The sequence below is a fragment of the Taudactylus pleione genome, unplaced genomic scaffold (genome assembly GCF_031769625.1).
Source record: "Taudactylus pleione unplaced genomic scaffold, aTauple2 ptg000457l, whole genome shotgun sequence".
Taxonomy (NCBI): Eukaryota; Metazoa; Chordata; class Amphibia; order Anura; family Myobatrachidae; genus Taudactylus; species Taudactylus pleione.
In genome coordinates this window covers 2,160,101-2,185,836 of record NW_028284859.1, presented here as the reverse complement: position 1 = coordinate 2,185,836, position 25,736 = coordinate 2,160,101, and the positions used below count along the sequence as shown (strand labels likewise).

The window sequence follows — 25,736 nt, the reverse complement described above, 5'->3', positions numbered from 1 at the left end:
CACCTCCATAAATATGGAGCGTCCTCCTGGACGCTCGTATAGCTGTGGGTCACCACCCACAGCCTATACGAGTGTGCAGGATGATGGCCAGTGCGAGCAGAAGCCTGCGGTTGAGTTTTTCAACCGCAAGGCCCGGAGTGATTTTGGCTCTATCAGAGCCAAAATCACTCCCACTGACATCACTAGTGATGTCAGTGGGGCCGGCTTCTGACGGTAGGCGTTCCCTTGGGAACGCCTCCGTCTGGCAGGCACGCCCACCAGAGGGGGCGTGCTGTCAATCAACATCAACAGCACGCCCCCTTTGATCAGACACAACGAGCGAAGGAAAGTCCTTCGCTCGTCGCGTCTCGCGCATGCGCACGACGGAGCTACCTCCATCGCGCGCATGCGCAGTGCACACCATCGACCCACTTGCGAGCGGATAGCCGCTCGCGAGTGGGTCTGAATCAGGCCCATAATCTGCAATGTATGGTCGCAGATTTCAACCAAAAAGTAATTGGAATAAGTAAATCAGGTTGTCCAACATGTTGTATTTCACAGATCAATTGGGGCTGTAGCTTGCTAGTGTAGGGTAACAATCGGCAGATTTGCAGACCGTTATTAGTAAACGAATGGAACTTTCAAGTTTGGCAGATCTGTTTTTGCTGAAAATGATCTGAAAAATCACTGAAATAGATCAGTGATGTATGGGTGCTGATTGCTAGATTAGGAAATCCATCGGACAACAACTCTTCATATTGTTCAATTGTGGTTTTGTTGAGTGCTGATGTATGGGGGCCTTTTCTCTACTGGCATTAAGGAAACACCAGAGACTTCACATGTGAAATGTATTTGACATTTGATGTGCAAATAGCACTTAAGCCGCATACACACGGTACGATGTGCTGTATAAACGATATTGGTGAAATATTTCCCTTGAACTTTGTGTAGTACAGGACAAACGTTTTTGGGTGTACAAACTGAAAGATATGTTTGAAATATATCTTATAGTGAAGTCATCCTGCCACATCTCTGAAATGGCAATTCTTGACGATATACTGTAGTCCAAATTGGACTGCATGTACGGATGACCAAAGATATCGTTATTGTCCAGCGGGAGAGAGCATCATTGGTTGTTCATTGCATACACATGGAATTATATGAAATGTATATCATTGAACGATATCGCTATTAGTCATATCATTCAAAGGTATCATCTTGTGTGTATGCCCCTTTACACCTGCAGTTCAGAACAAGAAGTGTTGTCGAAGCTGGATAATTGGCTAGGACAAGATCAGCTTAAAATTAGATCGAAACGACGCAATCTTGCGAATGGCCGCAAGACACCATCTTGAAAATGAGATCTGCAAGACGCCATTTTGCGAATGGCCGCTCAGCGCCATTTTAGCTAAACTCACACTTAAGTACATATGGCAATGATATTATTAGCATCTGGCGATCGCATATTTTTACCAAACCCCATATGCACATTAATACTAGGGGTGTGCACCGGCAACTTTTCGTGTTTTGGTTATGGATCTGGATCTTTCTTCATGTTTTCTATCTGGATTGGTTTTGCCAAAACCACCCTTCCGTGTTTTGGGTTCTGGGTTTTGTGTTTTGGATCTGTATTTTTTTTTAAAAAAGCATAAAAACAGCTAAAATCACAGAATTTGTGGGTTTTTCTGCTCCTATGCTATTATTAACCTCAATAACCTTAATTTCCACTCATTTCCAGTCTATTCTGAACACCTCACACCTCACAATAGTGTTTTTATGTCCAAAAGATTGCACCGAGGTAGCTGGATGACTATGCTAAGCGACACGAGTGGGCGGCACAAACACATGGTCCATCTAGGAGTGACACTGCAGTGGCAGACAGGATGGCAGTTTGAAAAACTAGGCCCCAAACAGTACATAATGCAAAGAAAAAAAAGAGGTGCAAGATGGAATTGTCCTTGGGCCCTCCCACCCACCCTTATGTTGTATAAACAGGACATGCACACTTTAACAAACCAATCATTTCAGCGCCAGGGTCTGCCACACGACTGTGGCTGAAATGATTGGTTCGTTTGGGCCCCCACAAAACAAGCTGGCAATTAATCTGTCCCTGCACAAACTGGCTCTACGGAGGCAAGATGTCATCCTCATCCTCCTCATCCACCGATTCCTCACCATCTTCAGTGTTGTGTACATCCTCATCCTCACAGAGTATTAATTCGTCCCCACTGGAATCCACAACCACAGGTCCCTCTGTAAGTTCTGGAAGCTGGTCTCCCTGGAAGAGTTGATAATTCATTTTATGAACATCATCTTCTCCACATTTTGTGGAAGCAACCTCCTACGCCTTTCGCTGACAAGGTTCCCGGCTGCACTAAACACTCTTTCGGAGTACACACTGGAGGGGGGGCAACTCAGGTAAAATAGAGCCAGTTTGTACAGGGGCCTCCAAATTGCCTCTTTTTCCTGCCAGTACAGTAGTGCCAAGCGTACGGACTGTCTGACATGCCTACTTGGATGCTGTCACCGATGTAATCCTTTAACAGACAGACACATGCTTGTCGCTGCTGCTTTGAGGATGTAGGTGCGGCTACAGCCCACACAATTCACAAACACAGAAAAAAAAGAAGAATTTTTTATTTTTTGTGGAGCGCACTTTGAGGGTTACACCATCCTTTAACAGACAGACGCACGCTTGTCGCTGCTGCTTTGAGGATGCAGGTGCGGCTACTGCGCATACATTTCACACACAAACACAGAACCAAAGAAGATTATTTTATTTTGTTGGAGCGCACTTTGGGGGAAACACCACCCTTTAACAGACAGATGCATGCTTCTCGCTGCTGCTTTGAGGATGCAGGTGGAATCTAGATGGGATTTGGAACCGGGGACACATTACCTCCATCAATTGTCTAACTCCCACTGCACTAATGGCGGATACCGGATGCACGTCTAACACCAACATAGCAGTCAAGGCATCATTTATACGTTTTGCTTCAGGATGACTGCTGTCGTACTTCATCCTCCTCGCTAAGGACTGTTGGAGGGTCAATTGTTTAGTAAAAGTAGTGGTGTTCCTACTTCCTCTCTGGGATGATGAACAACTCCCAGCAGCAGCAACAGCACTAGGAGGAAGTGGTTCTTGATCTTTCCCTATTTTATTTTTATTGGAGAAAGTTTGGTCCTCCATTTATGTTATATTGATATATACGTGCGGCTAAGGCGCACACAAACACAGAAAATAAGTTTTTATTTTTGTTGGAGACTAGTGCACTTTGTGGGTTACACCACCCTTTAACAAATGAGCCAGCCGGCCCTTTACTTATGGGACACAGGCGCACGTTTGGCGCTGCTCCTTTGTTGATGCACGTGCAGCCACAGTGCACACAATTCACAAACACAGAAAATATTGTTTTATTTTGTTTGGAGTGCACTTTGCGGGTTACAGCACCCTTTAACAGTCAAGCCAGCCGGCCCTTTACCTATGACACAGGCACTACGCTTGGCACTACTTTGTTGATGCACGTGCGGCTACTGCGCACACAATTCACAAACACAAAAAAATATATTTTTTTATTTTGTTTGGAGTGCCTTTTGGGGATTACAGCACCCTTTAGCGGTCAAGCCAGCCGGCCCTTTACTTATGGGACACAGGCGCACGCTTGGCGCTGCTCCTTTGTTGATGCACGTGCAGCCACAGTGCACACAATTCACAAACACAGAAAATATATTTTTATTTTGTTTGGAGTGTACTTTGGGGGTTACAGCACCCTTTAACAGACAAGCCAGCCGTCCTTTTACTTATGGGACACAGGCGCACGCTTGGCGCTGCTCCTTTGTTGATGCACGTGCAGCCACAGTGCACACAATTCACAAACACAGAAAATATATATTTTTTTGTTTGGAGTGTATTTTGTGGGTTACAGCACCCTTTAATGGACAAGCCAGCTGGCCTTTTACTTAAGGGACACAGGCGCACGCTTGGCGCTGCTCCTTTGTTGATGCACGTGCAGCCACAGTGCACACAATTCACAAACACAGAAAATATTTTTTTATTTTGTTTGGAGTGCACTTTGGGGGTTACAGCACCCTTTAACGGTCAAGCCAGCCGGCCCTTTACTTATGACACAGGCGCACACTTGGCGCTACTTTGTTGATGCACCTGCGACTACAGCGCACACAATTCACAAACACAGAAAATATTATTTTTTTTGCACTTGGGGGGAGCACCCTGATGGACAGAGCACCCCTTGGACAACACTACAGCACCACTTTAGGACTGGGACACTACACAGGACTTTGGAGTGGACAAAGCCCCTATGGACAACTGACTGCACAACACAGTCCATCCAGCCCCTATGGACTTTGGAGGAGTGGACACAGCCCCTATGGACAACAGCAGCACAGCACAACACAGCCAGCCCCTATGGACTTTGGAGGAGTGGACACAGCCCCTATGGACAACAGCAGCACAGCGCAGCACAGCACAACACTACACTGCACTACACTACACTACACTACACAGCCAGCCGTAACTCCCACCCTCCCTCTTCACTGTCCACAGCCGAGTGAGAAAACTGGCACCGATGCGGGTACCTTATATAGAATCCAAAACCCGCGAGACCCGGAAGGTGGGATGATGACGTTTTGCCTCGATTTCAGTTCCGAGTCAGGCGGGAAAAGTCGAGCCTGACTCGGATCGGCCTCGGATCGGGGGGCTCGGGGGGGGTTCGGATTTCAGAAATCCGAACCTGCTCACCCCTAATTAATACACACAGTTGCGCTGTTAACATGTCACACATTAGCGAATGCATAATATCCTGCCCCAAGTTAACTAGCGTCTTTTTCCCAAACCCCTAATACTTACACAATGCACACTCACATAAAAGGTTCCATAGCTTCAAAGTGTAAGATTCAAGTTTTATGCATTTATTACTAATGCTGTGAAATAAAGGCTATTTGGTATCTATGGTTTAATACGTGATAAGTAAACCGTGTTTGGTGTTTTACTAATCTGCACTTTCTCAACAGCTTTCCGGTATCATCGGTGTGAAGATCGCAACATGCATTCTCAACTTATGGACCGTAGAGAGTTAAAACACCAAAATGTACTTTGTAAAATTAACAGCTTAGATCTGCATGAGGTGGGAAAATGGAGACAAAAGGCTGTCGGAGGCAGGCCTGTGTCCACTTGAATCGACCTGTTAAATGTCCTGTAACAGAAGCACCGTGATGGAGAACCAATGGGATCGCAACAAACCTCTCTATTGTGTTGTCTATTTCTGTAAGGGTATACATATATGTGTGTTATGACCCCCATCTGGAGTCTTCATGCTGATGCTGTTGATTGAGGTTTCTTGTTGATGCCGGTAACTGGTCCCAGAGCGTGTGCGTATGCATATCTGTACCTTGGGTCTGTATAATTTCTTTGCGCTAAATTGTATTTAGACCACAGCATGTAATTATCTGTACTTTGCTTGAATAATAACCTTTCTGCGTTGGAAACACATTTTCTCAAAGTCTGAAGGCATTTATTTACTGTATGACTGCGTACGCAAATAGCATCAATTTTAGAAGGTATAGGCAGGTTTTAGAAGGTATAGGCAGGAGCGTATAGAGGTTTGAATTCACTATCCTTAGGGTCAATAGAGGAAACCCTGTACTACTTGTGTTAGCTTATACCCCTTTTACACCACTGCTAAAACCTGGGTTATTGTAGGGTTTACCCGGGTTGCTGCTAGGTGTAAAAGGGACAAGGGTTGGATTCCAGGGTCAAGTGGCCCAGCAATCCAACCCAAATAGCTTACAGGGTTTAACATAGGATCAACCCGTGCATCCTTGTAGTGTAAATGGGTAACCCGGGTCCTGTTTACAGCATGAGGACATCCGGATTTCTCGGCACTTGGAGATGATGTCATTTCCAAGCACCAGGAGAAGTGTTCCACTGCACCACAGAGACAATGGTTCTGTCCTGGTTCTGACCTGTTTTGGAACTGTGAGCCTGAGCGCTCGCAAGCGGGTCGATGTTGGCCAAGTGCGCATGCGCACGATGGAGGCGGCTGCGTCGTTATGGGTCTCGCACCAAAGGGGGCGTGCTGTCGATGGTGAGTGACAGCACGCTCCCTTTGGTGGGCGTGCTGGGGGCATGGCTGCCCAGACGGAGGCGTTCCCATGGGAACGCCTACCGTCTGAGGCCGGCCCCACTGACATCACTTGTGATGTCAGTGGGAGTGCTTTTGGCTCTGATAGAGGGCTTGCGGGAACGAGACCCTACCACAAGGGTCTGGTCACAAGCCTGATGGTCGCGATGATATTGACCATCGCGACCATCTTTTTGGCCGCTCGCTATAGCTGTGGGTGGTCGCTCTTAATTTCAGAGGGACGGCCCTGATTCAGAGTGAGCGCTCTGTCAGAGCGTCCGGCTCTGAATCAGGGCCTGTGATCCAAATCTCGGGTCAGACCCTGAGCTTAGGTGAATAACCGATATTACAGGCATCTTAAGTAAATGGAGCATGCAACATTAAAAAGATTCTGCCAGCATGCCTCTACTTTCAACAGCAGATGCAAGCAAAGTGAGTATGGGGCCATTGAAACTAATAATTTTCATGCTTTTAACAGCAATGAATTTTATTTAGCCTGAGTCAGATACATTTAATGAATGGAGCAAAAGACATCAGTACATGGCACCTGAATGCTACGTTGGTATAGTAGCGAGAGTGGAAATACGCACACTTATCATCATTAGAGTTCTTTATTTGTTAACTTATTACAAGATACACAGTGCTGTACATTAAAGGAACCATGATACAAATAAATTACATTCCATGACATTAAACAGAATGTAATGATTGCCCTGACCACAGAAGCTTACAATCTAAGAAGTTTCGGGAACATCTGACACACAAGGTAATGAAATTACAGTTGTACAGAAGCTGCTGGTGAATGGCTATTGTATGGCATTGTCGGTGTAGTAGTGTGATTATGGAGCGGACATGCTTCTTACTGTAGCACAAGTTAGTCTTCCTTGGTTTTAATATTGAGAGTCTAAATGGGCAGTGTAGTAAGTTCCATGTAACGGGGATCTGCACAGACGGGGCCCAATTCAGAGGTGGACCCTGATGTATCCTCTCTTTCATTTGTTGGCGTACTCACGGGAGTGATAATATGCCAATTCTAGTTTCAGCCTTCTCCTGATGTAAAAGCGTGTACTACCTGTGCAAGTACTGAGACGCCCACTTTCAGCTTCTCTGCAAGCTGTAACACCGCCGGTGATTCTTGGCACTGCACCATTGAAGCACCATGGCCGCACCTTTGACACTCACACCTTTCTATGGCAGGTGCAGTTTCTCCATGGCCTCTGTGAAAGCGGCTGTGCATCTGTACAGCCGCTATCACTGACACCCCTGGGACACTTCAATCACACGTTAACTTCACGCCACCTCCCAGACACTGCCCAGGAATGCCTATCACTCTGCCACCCCATTACTAATACTGTCTGCCCCGATCGCTTTAGCACCTTTGTGCGCACACTTAGGGAAGCCAATAAAGAGATTTCCAGAGAATGGCAGCAGATAAAGAAGAACAGGATGTAGAGTATAAATGTGTCTTGTAACATAGGGCCTGATTTAGACACGCTCGTGAGCGCACAGTGCTCGCAAGCGGGTCGATGGGCCCCCACTGCGCATGCCGGCTCTGGCGTGTGCATGCGCGAGACCTGGCCAGCGACGGATGCTCCATCGCTACGGGTCTCGCACCAAAGTGGGGCAGCTGTCGATTGTGATTGACAGCTTGCCCCATTTTGGAGGTGGCAGGGGGGGTGGCTGGCCAAACGGAGGCGTTCCCGAAGGAATGCCTGCCGATTGGGGCGGCCCCACTGACATCACGAGTGATGTCAGTGGTGAGCTTCCGGCTCTATGAGAGCCAAAAGCTCACTGGGGCTTGCGGAAACGGGAACCTACCACAAGGGTCTCGTCGCAAACCCCGATTGTCGTGATGGTCGTGTCCATCGCGACCATCACCTGTCCGCTCGCTAAAGCTGTGGGTGGTCACCTACAGCTATGCGAGCGGCCAGGAGGCGGTCTTTAAAAAAAAACAGGGATGCAATGATTCAGAGCGAGCACTCTTAAAGAGCGTCCGGCTCTGAAATAGGCCCATAGTTCATGATTGATCACATCGGCAGAATAGAAAAAAGATGTTGGAAATATATGAAAACAGCAGTGTTTAATAATAATAAGTCACTTTATACTGCATGGAACCCTCATGTTATGTGAAAAAAACATTAACAACTTAAATGATGATTTAAAAAAAAAAACTACTCAGAAATAGTTTTTTTTCCTTTAGTGAATTAGGTGAAGAACATATATTTTAACTTATGCAGAATGATTTCATTACAAAATTTTATATATATTATATATTATTATATGTATTTTATATACTGTATATATATTTGTAAAAAAATGTTTTTTTTTTCAAACTTGGGAACATCGAATCGCCACTATCGGAACTTCGGTAACATCACTACCATTGTGACTTTCTTTTTCCCAGAGGCTGCAGGCCCCAGGTACACACTAGGGGGCTGAGAGGGGGTTAATTTACTTTCCCCAGCTGCGGCTAATCTCTGCAGCCATTGGGTGGGGGGTCTTGCAGTGGTGACCAATCAGCAGTGATCGGCAGCATGACAGACACTGGGTGGGGTGCACGGAAGCAAAGAGTCCGGTAGGTCCCTCTGAGAGCAGCAGCTGCGGGAAAATTCTCTTCCCGCAGCTGCCTATGCTGTCTATCTGATCAAATTGTTTGAGACCAGATCAGATAACAGACAGCCTGGTGTGGTCACAGATGATGCGACCATGCCAGGCAAGTGGTTAGTTCATGCAGAGGCGAGGAAGTGGTAGCCTGCACATTTATTTATTACGTTGAAAAAACAATATTTGTGACTGCTTTGTAGCATGGCCTGTTGCAGAAAGTAATTGATGGATTCTTGCTTCAATCTTTACGTTATTCCTTACCTAATGTAGAGTAAAAGAGATATGTCAGAAACAGACTACCCTTCTTTGTATGCACGACTCAGTAATATGGAGCTTTTCTTACACTCCCATGAATCTGTCAAATGTCAAGGTGGTTACATGCAATTGTTCTGCAACGCCTAATTCCTGCCCTGAAATGCCCTATGTCACAAAAAGACAGATCTGGCCTGGTTCCTTCAACTCAGAATAGGATAGACATATGCACAAATGCAGCAATTCACATCTGTGCATGCACTTAGTTTATACACAAACTCACTGTCTGCGTCTGTACTCATAGATCCTTCTGACTCAGAATGAGGCTCATTACCAGCACCAGAGTTTTGGGTTTCAACTGTCCAAACCACTGGATAGTAAATCCTGTGATTTGGAGGTAAAAGCCCCGATGCTGGAAAAAACACTTTATAGTATATTTAACACCAAATCTTAAAAAAACTGAAGAAAAATAAAAAAAAACATCATATAAGCTAAGCAATTTCCAGTGAATAATGACTGTAACATTTTCCTTAGTGTTTATTAAGCTTACTGGTTGCGTGGTTTACGGCCATGGACATAGAAAAAACTGTCATGATCGCAGATATCCATCCTTGACCTATCATTACAGAGAGCTACTTTAATTTCCTCAATTTCATAACCAGCTTCTTTAAATGCTTTTTCTACATCCTCTTTAGTTAAGGACAGGCAGGAAAATATTTTCTGACCGATATAGTAGAATGTGCAGTTAAGAACACCCTGAAGAATGATGTGACCTCCCGGCTTAAGCAGGTCATTAAAACTTTTCAGTGTGTTGCAGAAGGCTTCCAGGTCTTTACATGGTGCTTCCAAACAGAGACAGCTGAGAAGACAATCAGCTTCTGGCATAACCACAGGATCATAGGGGTTCTTCTTCAGTGCATCACATTGCAGAACTTTTGTCACTTTTCTCCGCAGCTTTTCTTCCTTTTCCTCCCAGTTGTCGCTGGCAAGAAAGTTAACATTAGAGATGCTTATTTCTTCAATCCTATGATTTACCCATTGTGGCTCTTAGCACTATGTACATTTATGATACGCGTTCCTAAAGGATATGAAAGACATCGTTGATGTCTACGGTCTAGTTGTGAATTTATATCACATTTACTTTAATTCCCTTACATGGGGGTGATGTATCAAACCTTCTAAAGAGTACAAGTGAAGATGTTGCCTATAGCAACCAATAAGATCTTACCTATAACGTTATAGAATGGACAAGATAAATAATATCTAGAAACTTATTGGTTGCTATGGCCAACTTCTCCACTTGTCCTTTTTAGAATTGTGATACATCTCTTCTTTTTTTCCATAAGTTAGGTGAAGTACTTAGTATATCATAATACTCCTACTAAGTGATTATTTCTGTTGGTACTCAGTGGAATGAAGTACAGTCACTTTTAATTCTTATAACTAGTTCAAGACACAGAAATAAATCAATATAAACATTTCATAAATGAATAAAATAAGCTGATATACACCTATCCAGAGAATGGACACTACTAAATATATTGGATCAACTTGTATCTTTAGGTGGTAGCCAGTACCTCTTTTTCCTTGAAAAAAAGGCACTGCTTATGCCTCGTCCTAGTCGGAGAAGGGTATGGAAGACAATTAGTAATAGAAAGCAAATGTTATGGTATTAACTTGGTACTGAGTATATTATTTTTTGATTTGGTGATCTATCTTATTCAAAGTTGTGATATACATTAAAAGAAAATATAACATATATAAATGCTATCTTAAATCTATATGTAGCACCCTGTGTTGACACAGCACACTGTAGATGAGAACGTCCACCGACGCTGTTAGTCACTAGAAGACCTTCAGTCACCCCAAATCCAAATGCAATTACTCTCTATTTGATTGCAAAACACATATCAAGAGTGTGTGTTATGTTTTGTTTCTCTCTCTCTCTCTCTCTCTCTCTCTCTCTCTCTCTCTCTCTCTCCCTCTCTCTCTCTCTCTCTCTCTCTCCCTCTCTCTCTCTCATACAAAACAGCCAGTGCTCACGTAGAAGATGTAATGTTCTGGGTGCTACATATCGGAATCCCAGAACCTGATCCAGGACTGCAACTTCAACCATATAAGCACAAAAACATGAGCACTCGCCTTGCAAAATACATAACAGAATCATTTATTTATTACCCAAAACCAGCATGGTCATTGGGGGCTGAATATGGACTTCGAAACTAAGTGGTTTCTTTAATTTAGTAGGTGTGGTTCATATTTATATTTTTATATATTTATACATACTAAAGGATAAAATACTTTTTTATAAATTTATTAATTGATTTTATACCAGTGAGATCAATATTTGAGATCCAAATTGATGAATTTTACCTATTACAATCAGAGGATAAGGTAAGTTATCCCATAAGAGAGGAGGTATGCATATCCACCACATTTTATATCAGTACACCATATTCTGTGGACCTTGTTGAGATCTGGCACCTTTTTCCTATATGTAATACATACACTAACTGTGGATCATGCTGGTATCTAGTATTTTTACACTTCATATATGATATGATTGCATATGTATATGTACAATTACTTATATATACCTGTATTTATGGATTTTTTCATTTTTAAAACTATAGATACATATTCTTATTTTTTAAACTATATTTTATGTATTTCTTAGATTTGATTGCATATGTTTTTTTTGTATATATGTACAGTCAGCTGTTATTCCAGCCCCTATAAGAGGAAGGAATTGAGTGTTCAGATTCTTCCTATGTGGAACGCACAGCCATGTTCATTTGCCAAACACCCGGTGTCCACATTCCCCGCCTGGAACGCACGGCCATGTTGCCTGGATCGTGGACGCCGGGTGTTTCCGGTCGGGGAATGGCATACTAGAGGTGCATCAGCTGTGTTGGTCCCCTAGGGTAGAATGGAGCTCTTCAGTTTTCCTGCTGCTCGCAACCTATGTAGGTCGCCGCCAATGAGGATGAACTTCCAGCGGAAATATGTCCAGACGTGGAACGCATAACACGGAACTTTGGGGATGTGTATATATATATATATATTTAATAACCACAACACCGAGGTGATATTTATAAAGATTATATATGAGTTTGTCATACATAAGAAATGAGGTGCATTTTTGTTTTTGGTTTTATTTACTTATGATTTACCCCGACTCTGTCCCTAATTGAGACGGAGGGACGAGTGAGGGTATTTAAATTGATATCCCAGCCCTAGCAAGGTACACCTTGACAAAGACTGAGGTCGAAACGCGTTGGTGGATGGGCTAGGATATATTTTTAAAGTTGGAGCCTTGCTTCCCTGCTAGCATGGTAGTCCGGACCTATATCCACGTTTTCATGTGATTGCATCTTTTCTATCTGCTCCATTTGTATATGATTGTCATTGGATTTTTATATGCTAAATAAAAGTGTTGGAATAAATCCTAATACTTAATCTCATATAAACAAAATCAAAACATGCTTTATGGATATGAGATGAAAAAGAGGATTGGCAAAGGAGGAGGGACTGTATCGAGTATATAAAGAGACCTTGATACGTCCATCTCAACTTGGTTGATTGTGAGTTTGGGTACGCCCATCATCGTTTTCATTGTTATTTATATTTCTGGATATATTAAGAATTCCATTCCTGTTACCGGTTACATAGAGGATAAAGAAACCTTTTTTGGTGTTACATACTCCGTTTTATACGTGAGTATGGTATGTTATCTGTATACTGAGGATTTAAAGGGGAAGACTTTGCTCAGAGGATTACCTAGACCTACTACATTATTGGTTCTCCCTTTGTTTTTTTGTTTCCCTTTTCTTGAGGATTACTTCATATGGAAGCAGGCATTTGAAAATCAAGACCACCCATAGGACCAAGGCTATTTATTGGGAGAAATAACACTTGGATTGAACTTACTAAAATAAGTAACTTTTTTACTTTTTGGGATATGAAATTGTTTTCATACTGTGGTAAATATTGTACCTCTACTGATTAGTTTCTCAGCTGTGCACAGTTACGGGAGCACTTTAATCTTTTTGCAGCATGTTCATTGAGACCAGTTGTGGTATCCATAGCACATTAGTGCAATTGCAAAGGAGAATATATAACAATAGTCTACGTTTCATTCATCTCTGTGACCATTTTCAAGACCAATAGCCATAATCTGTAGACTGCTCTCAACAGTATCATCCATTAATACTGTTGGGAGGGGTCTACAGATTTCTGTTGGTGGTCTTGAAAATGGCCACAGAGATGACCGAAACTAAATATATATTGTTTGGGTCTAATTACATTTCCATCAGATAATTCAGAAAAATGACCACATACTTCCATATATTTCCTTGGATTCTCTCTCTTCTGCCAACAAACTCCCCATTTCTAGTTTTATTACTGAGCAGTGTCTGGACCTCGGCAGTGCCTCCAAATGAAACCCTCCCTTACAGGGCTATGGTTTACTATGCCTCCACCCAAGCTACTCTCTCTCTCTCTCTCTCTCTCTCTCTCACTCACTCTTTTCCAGTTTAGTAAACACCCAATATAAATCTCTTCTCTGACCTCCCCTCCATTATCCTTGGTGACTTCAATATTCCAATTGATATCCCCACAGAATCCAAACTCCTTACCCTCACATCTTCATTTGGTCTCTCACAATGGACCTCCTCACCCTTACATGTGAGTGGGCACTCACTTGATTTAGTCTTCACTCACCGCTGTAATATTTCTAATTATTCCAACTCCCCATTCCCCCTCTCTGATCATCACCTTCTTTCTTTTAGCCTATCTCTCTCTCCCTCCTCTCCTCTACCTCCGAAGGCCACCATCACTAAACGTAACATTGAGGCTATCAATGCCGTTTCTTTATCTTCCCTGCTTGACTCACTTCTCTCCCCTATCCTCTCTCTCTCCTGCCCTGAACAAGCTGTTTCCCTATACAATGCCTCCTTTACTTCTGCTCTGGACTCTGTTGCACCGGCAATCACTACTCTCCCTCGCAGATCCACACTACAACCCTGGCATTCCAAATGCACCAGATAACTGCAAAGGTGTTCAAGAACTGCCGAGCGACAGTGGAGAAGATCAAGCTCTAAGGCAGATTTTCTCCACTTCAAATGTATGCTCATCCTACAGTGTTGCCCTTTCCCTATCTAAACAGTCCTATTTCAAGAACCTCATTTCCTCCCAGTCCTCAAATCCCCAGCGTCTCTTCACCACCTTCAACTCCCTCCTCTGTCCACCCCCTCCCCGCCTCCCCTCCTCACTCACTGCCATTGACTTTGCTACCTACTTTACAATCAAAAATCGATTCAATACATCAGAACATCACATCCCACCAGTCCCCCTGCTCTAGACCTCCTTCTTTCCCTGATCACCCATCTCCATCCATTTCACCGACTCTGACATTCTTCTCCCCTGTATCTGGAGAGGAAGTCATGGCTCTCATCCAGTCCTCCCCCCTTTCTACCTCCCCCCTTGACCCTATCCCTTCACGTCTCCTCCTTGTGCCTGTTCCCATCTTGCCCACCTCCTCAATCTCTCCCTCTCATCTGGCATGTCCCTTCTGCATTCAAACATGCGATAGTCTCCCCCATTCTTAAAAAACCTACTCTTGATCCCAACACTCTCTCCAACTACCGTCCCATCTCTCTCCTCCCTTTTGCCTCCAAGCTCCTTGAGCGTGTTGTTTACAAACGCCTTACAACCTTTCTTTCATCCCACTCCCTCCTTGATCCTTTTCAGTCTGGCTTCCGTTCTCTCCACTCCACTGAAACTGCCCTCACAAAAGTCAGCAATGACCTCCTTGCTGCCAAATCCAAGGGCCACTACTCTCTGCTTATTCTCCTTGACCTCTCTGCTGCATTTGACACTGTTGACCACCCTCTCTTGCTGCAAATCCTTCACTCCCTTGGTTTACGTGACACTGCTCTCTCATGGCTGTCGTCCTACCTCTCAGACCGGTCCTTCTCTGTCTCTTCTCATGACTCCTTTTCCCCACCACGGCCTTTTACAGTAGGTGTTCCCCAAGGTTCCGTTCTTGGACCTCTACTATTCTCCCTCTATACATCCTCTCTAGGTGAACTCATCAGCTCTTTTGACCTCCATTATCACCTCTATGCTGATGATACTCAGATCTATCTTTCTTCCCCTGACCTCTCCCCCTCTCTCCTCACTCGTATCTCCAACTGTCTCTCTGCTATTTCTTCCTGGATGTCCCAGCGATTTCTTAAACTTAATATGTCTAAGACTGAGCTGATCATTTTTCCACCCTCCAACATAACCTCACTTCCCACTATTTCTTTAACAATTGATGGCACAACTATCTCTTCTAGCCCCAAGGTGCACTGTCTTGGAGTAATCCTGGACTCCTACCTCTCCTACAAACCACATATCCAGAGCCTCTCACAGTCCTGTCACTTCCATCTCAAAAATATTTCCAAAATTAGACCCTTTCTCACCCAGGATGCCACCAAAACCCACTCACTGGTCATATCCAGATTGACCCTTTCTCACCCAGGATGCCACCAAAACACACTCACTGGTCATATCCAGATTGGACTTCTGTAACCTCCTATATGGCCTCGCCAACTCCCATCTCTCTCCTCTCCAGTTTGTCCTCAATGCTGCTGCTCGACTCATCTTCCTCTCCAAATGCTCTACATCTGCCTCCCCTCTCCTACTAGCCCTCCACTGGCTCCCCTTCCCTTTTAGAACCCAATTCAAGGTTCTCACACTTGCTTACAAAGCCCTCACCCATTCCTCTCCCATTTACATCTCTGACCTCATCTCCCTCCACTCTCCTGGCCGCCCCTTCATTCAATCAATGCACGCCACCTCTCATGCCAACTGATTACTTCCTCCCACTCCCACCTCCAAGATTTTGCCCGTGCTGCTCCCGACCTTTGGAACTCTCTCCCTCTCCCTATCAGACTCTCCTCCTCTTTACAATCCTTCAAACGGGCTCTCAAGACCCACTACTTCATCAAAGCCTTCCAGCTCCCATCCTAACTTGCTGCAACATGCTCCTTCCTCCGTTTACCCCATCTGTGTCACACCTGTTTGTCTGCCCCTCCCCTTTAGAATGTAAGCTCTTACGAGCAGGGCCTCTACCCTCTTGTGCTTCTCCTTACTTTACTACTAGCACTAGCGCTTGGCTCAGCCTCAGACACAGCCCGGCCTTGGCAGCCCAGCTGTGTGTGGCATGATGTCAATGAGGTCACGCTGCGCACAGCAAGGGAATTGGGGTGGGCAGTGTCTGAGGCTTATCCGAGCTCTTGTGCTCAGCAACACTGCCCTGCCCCAAAAAAATACAATCACACTTGGCCCATTTTAAGTTCAATTCAATCCTGGGATCCTAGGAATCCCAGTATTGACATTTTTTTGAATCCCGGGAGCTAAAAAAATGGGCCGGGATTGGCCTCCCTACTCAGTACTGTCAGCCCACATCAGAATTCCTAACTTTTGTGGATGCAAAGGTGGCTCCCATGAATCTCTCCACCCTGTTTGCCTACTGCAAATGTGTTGACAGGATAAATTCCCTTGCAATGCCCTTGTGTTCCGGTTGCTGAATTAATCATGGTCTATCTTTTCCTTGATACCTCTGAGTAGATTTAAATCTGCAGGTTTAAAAAAGCTTTATAGATCCTACGATGTTTGAGGTTTGCTTTAATATATTCTCAGCTTTAAATTATACTCAGACACAGTCCATATTCTTTTTATCTCAGCACAGTCATTATATAAATATTTCAGGTACAAAATATAAAAGGACATGTCATGGATGGCAATCCAAGGGGGTCTGCCCCTAAGGACATTCATGCACTCCCGTAACCTGTGCAGGTACAGACATTGCCCCTGGTGCATCTCGCATGAGGAAACATCTATGCACTTGTTTTGGGACTGTACTTATCCACAGTTGTTGTTAGATGCCCTGGAACAAGAACTCAGAGACTGTGGGCCTGATTCAGAGCCGAACGCTCTGACCAGAGCGCTCGATCTGAATCAGGGCCCTCCTCTGAATGGAGCGGCCTCTTGGACGCTCGCATAGCTGTGGGTTAGCTGCATCCATGATGATGGTCACGATGGTCAAGACCATCGTGACCATCGGGCTTGTGACGAGACCCTGCGGTAGGGTCTCGCTGCCGCAAGCCCTGGAGTGATTTTGGCTCTATCAGAGCCAAAATCCCTCCCACTGACATCACTACTGATGTCAGTGGGGCCGGCCCCAGACGGTAGGCATTCCCATGGGAACGCCTCCGTCTGGCAGCCACGCCCCCGGCATGCCCACCAAAGGGGGCGTGCTGTCAGTCACCATCGACAGCACGCCCCCTTTGATCAGACACTACGAGCGAAGGAAAGTCCTTTGCTCATCGCGTCTCGCGCATGCGCACGACGGAGCTCCCTCCGTTGTGCGCATGCGCATTCGGGCACCATCGACCCGCTTGCGAGCGTCATTCGCTCGTGAGTGGGTCTGAATCAGGCCCTGTGTGCCAAGGAGCAACCTTTCGTACCATTCAGTACTTTATGGACTGTTTCCTGGCACCCACACTTATGGGGCAATCCAGGAGGCCTGGCACCTTATGAACTGTTTCAAGGACACTGTGTGCCGCCTCATTCTCAGGAGGGAGAGGATGTCTATCCAGGACTGTCGCAGGCTGATTCACAGCCTGCTAATAGACTATTCCATCATGAACAGCCCTGAGGAAGAAGAGGACTAAACCCCCCCTTCTTCTGTCCCTCTCCCCATGTGTGACTGTCCAACAAGGACTGGGACAGTGGGCCCCTTCCCCCTTTTCACAGTGCTGATGTTTTATTGATATGTCTTTCTATTTATTCACCCTCCCCATATATGTGTCTGTCTTTCAATAAAAACTTCAGATCTGTGATTCCCCCTCCCCTCTATCCTCCACACCCATAGACCTTGTTGATTTTTGTGCTTAAGTTTTGAATGACTAGTGCTGAGCATTATGTATAGCATAGGTTGTCTTGGGCTATATGTTTTGCAATGCATTATATTGTATGTTTGATTATGTTTGATAGTGTATTGGGTGTAAGCTGTGCTGCGACACAGTACACTTGTATGTATGGTTTATGTATGTTTTTTGCTATCTTTATGTTAATAAAGAATGCTTTTTCAATCAAAAATATAAAAATCTACAGAAGTTTCTTTAAAAACAACATTGGACTTTGTGCCTCATTTAGCTTTCCTTTGCAGGAGTAGTAATACATTGCAGGAGTCAGTACTATTGTGCAGTGTAATAAGTCTCTTATTAGATCTGACTGCCAATGGAAAGGATTACATATTAACCTTTTTCTACCGTGAGCACAAAAGATACAGTTTATTCAAGCTTGCGCAACTAATTAGGAACAAAGGGGTCAGTTTATTAACAAATCTAAACACCAGCTGCATATTTCTATTTCTGAATCAGGGGACCATTAATAATAATGGGGATTGCGATCTGCAGCGCTAATAAGCACTTTGCATTGTGCTGCTAGTACATAGGATCAATACATACAATTATGCATTGGTACATAGGCCCCTCAGTGCATAAAAAAGTTTAAACCAATGCTTTTTGGAGCTGATTAGCAGCCACTGATCTACATAAATGGATGTGTGACATTTAATTACAGACTATGGCCCTGATTCAGACCCACTCGTGAGCGGCTGTCTGCTCGCAAGTGGGTCGATGGTCTGCGCATGCGCACGATAGAGGGAGCTCCGTCGTGCGCATGCGCGAGACGCGACGAGCGAAGGACTTTCCTTCGCTCGTAGTGTCTGATCAAAGGGGGCGTGCTGTCGATGTTGATTGACAGCACGCCCCCTTTGGTGGGCGTGCCTCCCAGCGGAGGTGTTCCCAAGGGAACGCCTACCGTCAGAAGCCGGCCCCACTGACATCACTAGTGATGTCAGTGGGAGTGATTTTGGCTCTGATAGAGCCAAAATCACTCCGGGCCTTGCGGTTGAGAAACTCAACCGCAGGCTTCGGCTCGCAGTGGCGATGGTCGCGATGGTCAAGACCATCGCGACCATCATCCTGCACGCTCGTATATGCTGTGGGTGGTGACCCACAGCTATACGAGCATCCAGGAGGGCCCTGATTCAGAGCGAGCGCTCTGGTCAGAGCGTCCGGCTCTGAATCAGGGCCTATGCTATTACTCTACATAAAATAATTACAGTTATCAGTTTCCATCACGTTTAACACACCATAAAATCAAATAACATATGCATGAAACCTAAGCCATGTGCCTCTTTTCACATAAAGGGCTAGATATATCGGCGTGGGGCTAAATTTACTAAGTGAAAGTTTTTAGAAATGAAGACATTACCCATAGCAATCAATCAGATTCTAGCTATTATCTTCGCGCTTCAGGGCATATTAAGAGAGGAAGAGGGTCGGTGTGCACTCCCTGTTTGGGTCCTTCTCCTCTCTCCCGGACAACCAGCAGCGCATTGACCGAAGCAGTAGACTCTGTGCACTAGACATTTTCCCAGCGATTTCCCTACTGCGCATGCGCAAAACACCAGAAGAATGGCAGTCAGTGGTTGTCATTTTCGAAGGGTTTTGTGCAGCACTGCTACACCCAATGTGGGACTTCGGAGAGAAAAGTATTAAAAATATGGGTGCAGGGTGTGCGTTGTGGGCCCCCCCCGCAACACACACCCTGCACCCATTATAGATACGCCCCTGCAAGTGTTGTGACTGCATGCAGTGAGAGCGGAGCTGCAAATTAAAAAAAGTAATAAAAATATACTTTCTATTGCTTGTACTATGGGCCTGATTCAGACCCGGTCACTATATGCTTTCTCTCGCAAGCGACCCGATGGTCTGCGTGCACGCATGCACACGCATTGCAGTGCGCAAACTACACATTGTGATCGCATACCGCCCGCTCGCCCAGCAAAGACAGTCCAGCAGAGTGAGTGACAGGAGAGGCCGTTTGTGGGTGGTAACATGGCCAGTCCATTAAAAACGGGGAAGAGGAGGTGCGAACACAGGCGTGCCTGAGTGTTTCAACGCCATTTTTAAGGCGTGCATAATTAACAGGCAGCGTCATAGTTCACGTCACTTGGCTGTTTTTTACACTGAAGTCCTCATAGTGATTGCGGTAGGGTAAGGCAACTGTAAGTGCTGCATTAGCTTCAGATGGTGCTTGATGTACCAATGTTTTAAGACACCTCCAGGAGATGACGTGCACTAGTGGGTGGCTCTACATACTCTGATGGGCGGCTGCATGCGCAGAGCGATGGCCCGCACAGCCAAAGTGGGTGTACTCTTGTCTATGGATAACAGTCAATCCAGAGAAGAGCAGGAGCAGTAAGTAAATACTAGCACTGCAGCTGCTGACACCAGTCATGATGAATCCATTACTAGTCCTTTAACATCTATTAAAGCTTTAGGGCATCTGAAATCAAAAAGTCAATATTTTTCAGTGGTAAAGAAAAAACACATCTACTAAAGAGAAAGTTTAGTGCAAAAGAACATAAAATTGCCAACATGCCATTCTCCACACGCAGTGGCAAGGAAAGGCTCAGGTCTTGGCCTTTACTTATGAGAGGAGGTTCTGCAACTGCTATCAGTGAGACATATTATTTTGCCTCTCATGACTATGTAAGCTCTTCGATGATATAGAAGAGGTGTCAAAAAATGTAAACCCGGAAAATCAGTGCCGAAAAAATAAACAATAAGGCAGTAGAACAAACTATATGTTCAGAAAAGTCACAAATCCCTGAGAGGAGTCTAAGTGTGTCCACGAGTGCTATGTGTGAGCCAGACTTTTTTTATGCTGTACTCGTTGAAAAGCCTCCTTCCATTTCTGCACCCTCTACAAATGTGGGGATGAGCAGCACATGTACAGCTTGTGACATAATAGAAATCGAGAATTATAGTGAGGAGGAAGTGTAACAAGAGGATGAGGGGGATATTTGTGTACCATCTGAGGATGTTGATGATGGGGATGTTGTTTGTGTAAGTCAACCACCAGTGGCAGCAGTTCTTGCTCATGATAAAGAGAAAGCCATTGTCATACCTGTGTATAGAAAATCCACCTTTTGGGTGTGGAATTGTTGTAACCAAAATCCTGACAACATTTGTGAAGGATTCTGTACCACTTGTGAGGCCAAAGTCAGTAGAGGTAGGGACATTAATCAGTTAGGCACATCCTCCCTGTTAAATAAATTGCATGAACTCAATGCAAATGACATAACAAAATTATAATAATTTGTAAAATAATAATAATAATCTGTCCGGTATCAGCTACCAGCAGTTTGGACCAGCACATGCAAAGTCCATTGCCAACACCCTCAACATCAACCTCCTAATTAATGATTGGAGGTAGTTCTTCCCAAAAAATTTTTGTGGGACCCCAAACAAACCCAGGACTTCAGCCACAAAAGTGACAGTCCCTATTGCTGAAGTACTTGGTTTGATAAACTGTGCATGTCCTTTTTAATATACAGCATAAGGTTGTGTGAGAGGGCCCAAAGACAATTCCATTGTGCACCACTATTTGTCAAGATATTGTGTGTGTGTGTGTGACAGGCAGTGTACTGTATATTGCTCTACTTTACTTTTGTATTTTGCAATGTCATTTATCACCATTTCTCATCCAGCCATATAGGCCCCATTTCTTGCAGCTTCTTAGCAGATGCAGACTAGTATCATTAAATCATATAATTATTTATTTAGTTTGACTCATAATCAACTTAATTGGGATTGTGGTTGTTTGTTTTTTAACAATCCTTTCCACTACTCTTATTTGCTATTTTATGGTTACATTAGCAACACTAAATAATCATGTGTGGAGATTGTATATTCTCCCTGTGCTTGCATGGGTTTCCTACATATACTCCTTTTTCCTCCCACACACCAAAAATATACTGGTAGGTTAATAATTGGCTCCCTACAAAAATTAACCCTAGTGTGTGTGTGCACATGTGATAGGGAACATAGATTGTTGTAAGCTGCACTGGAGCAGGAACTGATGTGAATGGGAACATTTTCTCTGTAAACCACTCCTCTCCTACCTCATAAATTTGCTTCGTAATCAAAAAATTAACTTATAGTATATTTACAAATTTATCAGTCCTTCCTTCCTTTCCCTGCCTTCCACTATATACTGTACATACTCCACCTCCCTTGGGCCAGTGATCTAGTTCTTGATTAATGAAAACATTCTTGGTATCTAATATGGGGTTGTATAGTGTATTAACATAGCCATCCTGTATGCCACTACATTGCCACTCTGTTTTCTAGATGTGCCACTGCACTTAATCCAGTTCCAAAACCAAAACATGGGGGTCGGCGCACATTTCTATTATTAATATACTAGCTGAGATACCTGGCTTTGCCCAGGTTGAAGACTGGACCTGCAACATTATCCTTGCCTATAAGCTCATTCCAATTATTCTGAATTGACCCCACTATTTGCTAACATACATGCAATCAGTGGTGTAAGTACCATGGGTGCAAGGAATGCAGTTGCTATGGTGCTCAAACTGCCTCTGTGGCTTGTTGGTTCCCCTGCACCCAGTCAACAACACAGGGTGGGCCCGTCATGTTAGCAATATTGATATGGTGCTGGCAGTCATGGAAAGACAGCACTGCAGGTCACAAGGCAATCACAGCTTGCAGATCGGAAGCCAATCAGCAGTGGTGGCTCCTGATTGGCTGCTTGTCTGCAAGCACTGATTGGCTTGAGACAGGCACCAGATTAAAATTGAGCCAGTGGCTCACCTTCCCCTGTGTGCCATCTGTAGTTAGCTGGCATCACGGTCCCACCCAAATCCACACCTGCTAGCTGCTGATGGCACACAGGGGAAGGTGAGAGGCTGCTGGAGGGGCACTGGGAGGTGAGTTGCTGGGGGGGGAGGCATAATGTGTAAGGGGCACTGCTATTGTGTGGAATAATGTGTTATATGGGGCACTACTACTATGTGGCATAATCTGTAAAGGGATATTCTGGTATAATGTATAAGGGGCATTACTTTGTACTATGTTCTCATTATGCCCTTGCATACTGTACAAACACAGAGGCTAATATTAACTTGCATGTGTCATCAAGTTTGCTCAGACTGAGATTAAAATGATACTTTTGTTGCATTGTCATAGATTTTTGGCAGACATCCAATTTCCACTGGATCCAGCTCTAGAACCTGTGTAATTTAAAATGCTCCCCATTTTTAGGTATTGTATGACAGTGTGTTGCCCTGATGAAGTTCAAACCTAGGAAAAAACGTAATCCTGGTCAAACTACACCACCATGCTAAATTTGGTGGAGCTAGGTTCAAAACTGTGGCCGTGCATGAAGGACAAAAAGACACACAGACAGACATGTTTTCTCGCTTATTATATAAATAATTCTAAGTTTATACTTAACCCTTTAATATTTGTTTAGTTATCAGTCCCTACCTATTATTTTCCAGCTCACACACAAATTTCACAATTGGCGTCCAGTCAAAGGCATCAGGGTCCTTCCTCAGCCACTTCTGCAGTTCTCTGCGATTTTGCTCAAGAAAATCAGAGGTGATTATGTTGTTGAACACTTCACAAGCAGAGAGGAGGTGGTAAATTGTTGGCCCGGCACCAAAATCAATTAGTAAATCTCCTTCAACACGACCTTAGGAATAAAACACAATTCAAGTTTCAGATCAGTAACCTTAAAACTTTGAAATGTGATGGGCAAAAATAAACTATGAATATTTATGTTTTCTCAGAGCATGCATGGAAACACTGAACCCAAATGGACTACTGTGTATTAGTGCTATCTGTGTTCATTCAAATAGGTAGCTCTGGGCCTTTATATGTGAAAGCAACACAGCCAGCTTGCTGTCATATGGAGGATTGCTGGAATAGATTATTTTAACACAAACAGAAAAACTTTCTCCAAATCACTTTGCCTGACACAGCACACTTGCACCAGCATGTGAAAAGACAGTCATAATTAGGATTTTTAGAAATCTTGCGCTTTAGGAATCTCAGTGATATTAATGTGTCCATTTAACTTTGCGCAATCTTTATGAAAGAATCAAAGTTAATAAAAAATAACGATACTTGTGTACTTTACGGACACATTGCAGAGAGACTTGTGTACTTTAAGGACTCATTGCAGAGAGACTTGTGTACTTTATGGACTCATTGCAGAGAGAACCAAATGAATGTTTTAAATGGTACTTGTGTACTTTACAGACTAATTGCAGAGAGAACCCAATGAATGTTTTAAATGGTACTTGTACCGAAAGTTGTCCACACCGAAATAAGAAAGTTGTCCCCTCGCGGGCTTGCCACGCTTCGGGCTTGGTTATATTCACCATCTATGCCCACTTGGATGGTAAGGAATGATGCTGGACACTGGCTGATGACGTCCGGGTCCTCTCCGTGAAGGGGATTTAGACATTACCATGATTGATAATAATAATGAGTGTAGGACACTTGGGGTCTCTCTGTAATTAGTCCGTAAAGTACACAAGTACCAAAATAACTTCTTGATTGACAGAATACGAACCAATATGACATCAGACTAGTGCATCTAAATATCATTTAGAGCTGAAAACTTTTTTATACACAGAATAATTCCTTTAAAGTACAATACAAATGTAGTTGCATTGAAACAGAACGTAAATAAATAAAAAAAACAATAAACTCAGCACTCGCCATCATAAAATCACCCACCATAATACATTAATAATGGATTTTTGGTTCATGGATTGATTAATACATTTAAGCCTGCAGCCCACATCACGTGACCCCATTTCTCTGCAGGTCCTACATTATCAGTCATAATTTTGAAAACCTGGTAGCTGCTATCACAGAGTTTATACTAAAGACATGTTAACTAGTTTAAACTTTAAAGCTCACCTGCCAACTAACTTATGGCTTTTAAAGGTAAAACAGTAACTAAACATAGCTGCTATCATACTACCAAGAAAGCAGCTGATACAAGTTAAAATAAATGAGCTTGTATAGGGGTGCATGAGACAGTTGTAATCACAAAAATGTTAATTAACAATTAACCAAACATACAAAGTCAGAAATCAACTGCACTCGCCACTCCTAGATTTGGGCTATGTATAAATTAAATTTTTGCTAAATTACAAATCTTTTCCCAGATAAAGTTTTTAATGTTTACCTGGAGCAAATGTTTCTTGAAGATTCCGTAAGGCAAAATCCATCCATTCTCCAACAAAAGCTCCTTCCTTTGGAGCATAGTATGTCCTGAAGTAATCTATGATGTTAAATTCATCAATGTAAGTCTGTGATGGGGTGTATGGGGTCACCATGTTCTCGCCTTTGTAAAGGACAAATAACACTTCCTTCACTTTGTCACTAAAGGATTGCTACTGGAATATGTAATAGCAGCCTTTCCAATCAACAACACTCATGTGAGTACAAGTAGGAAGGGCTGGAGTTAGTATAAAATGTTAACCATTTAACTGATGATTTTATTTAATCAAAAATGTTGCTTATATTAAAATTGAATTGTTTAAAAATTATTTAAAAAATTTATCTAGGGGATGTTTGCATCACCCCCAATCTTCTTGTCCATAGGCTCCCATTGTCATTTAACATCACCCCCCCATCAAAGGAGCACCCGTGTCAAAAGATCTCCAGCAATACCAACCTCCAACCCCCTAGTGATAATTGGTCCCTCTGACAGAGCCCCCACCCTCATCCCAAGAGACAATGGTCCTCATTCAGAGGCGGTTGCAAGAAGCGAGCGCTCGCTCTGAATGAGGGCAGCTGCTTGACTTTTCAAGTG

At 43.9% G+C, this 25,736-nt stretch overlaps 1 protein-coding gene across 1 annotated transcript; it reads right to left on the bottom strand.

Moving 5' to 3' along the window:
* Positions 1-9,521: 9,521 nt before the first annotated feature.
* On the bottom strand, positions 9,522-25,281 carry LOC148504752 (indolethylamine N-methyltransferase-like). Its single transcript, XM_088448514.1, has 3 exons — positions 25,107-25,281; positions 23,390-23,597; positions 9,522-9,957 (listed from the first exon to the last, which is right to left on the bottom strand). The coding sequence occupies exons 1-3, from the start codon at positions 25,255-25,257 to the stop codon at positions 9,522-9,524; spliced, it is 795 nt and encodes a 264-aa protein (XP_088304640.1). The 5' UTR covers positions 25,258-25,281.
* Positions 25,282-25,736: the final 455 nt, after the last annotated feature.

Coding starts and splice junctions, on each gene's coding strand:
- LOC148504752 (XM_088448514.1), bottom strand. CDS start 25,257: ATGGTGACCCCATACACCCCATCACAGACTTACATTGATGAATTTAAC. Junction 23,598..25,106: donor TCAAGAAACATTTGCTCCAG/GTAAACATTAAA, acceptor TTTATTCCTAAG/GTCGTGTTGAAGGAGATTTA. Junction 9,958..23,389: donor TGTGAGCTGGAAAATAATAG/GTAGGGACTGAT, acceptor CTTTCTTGCCAG/CGACAACTGGGAGGAAAAGG.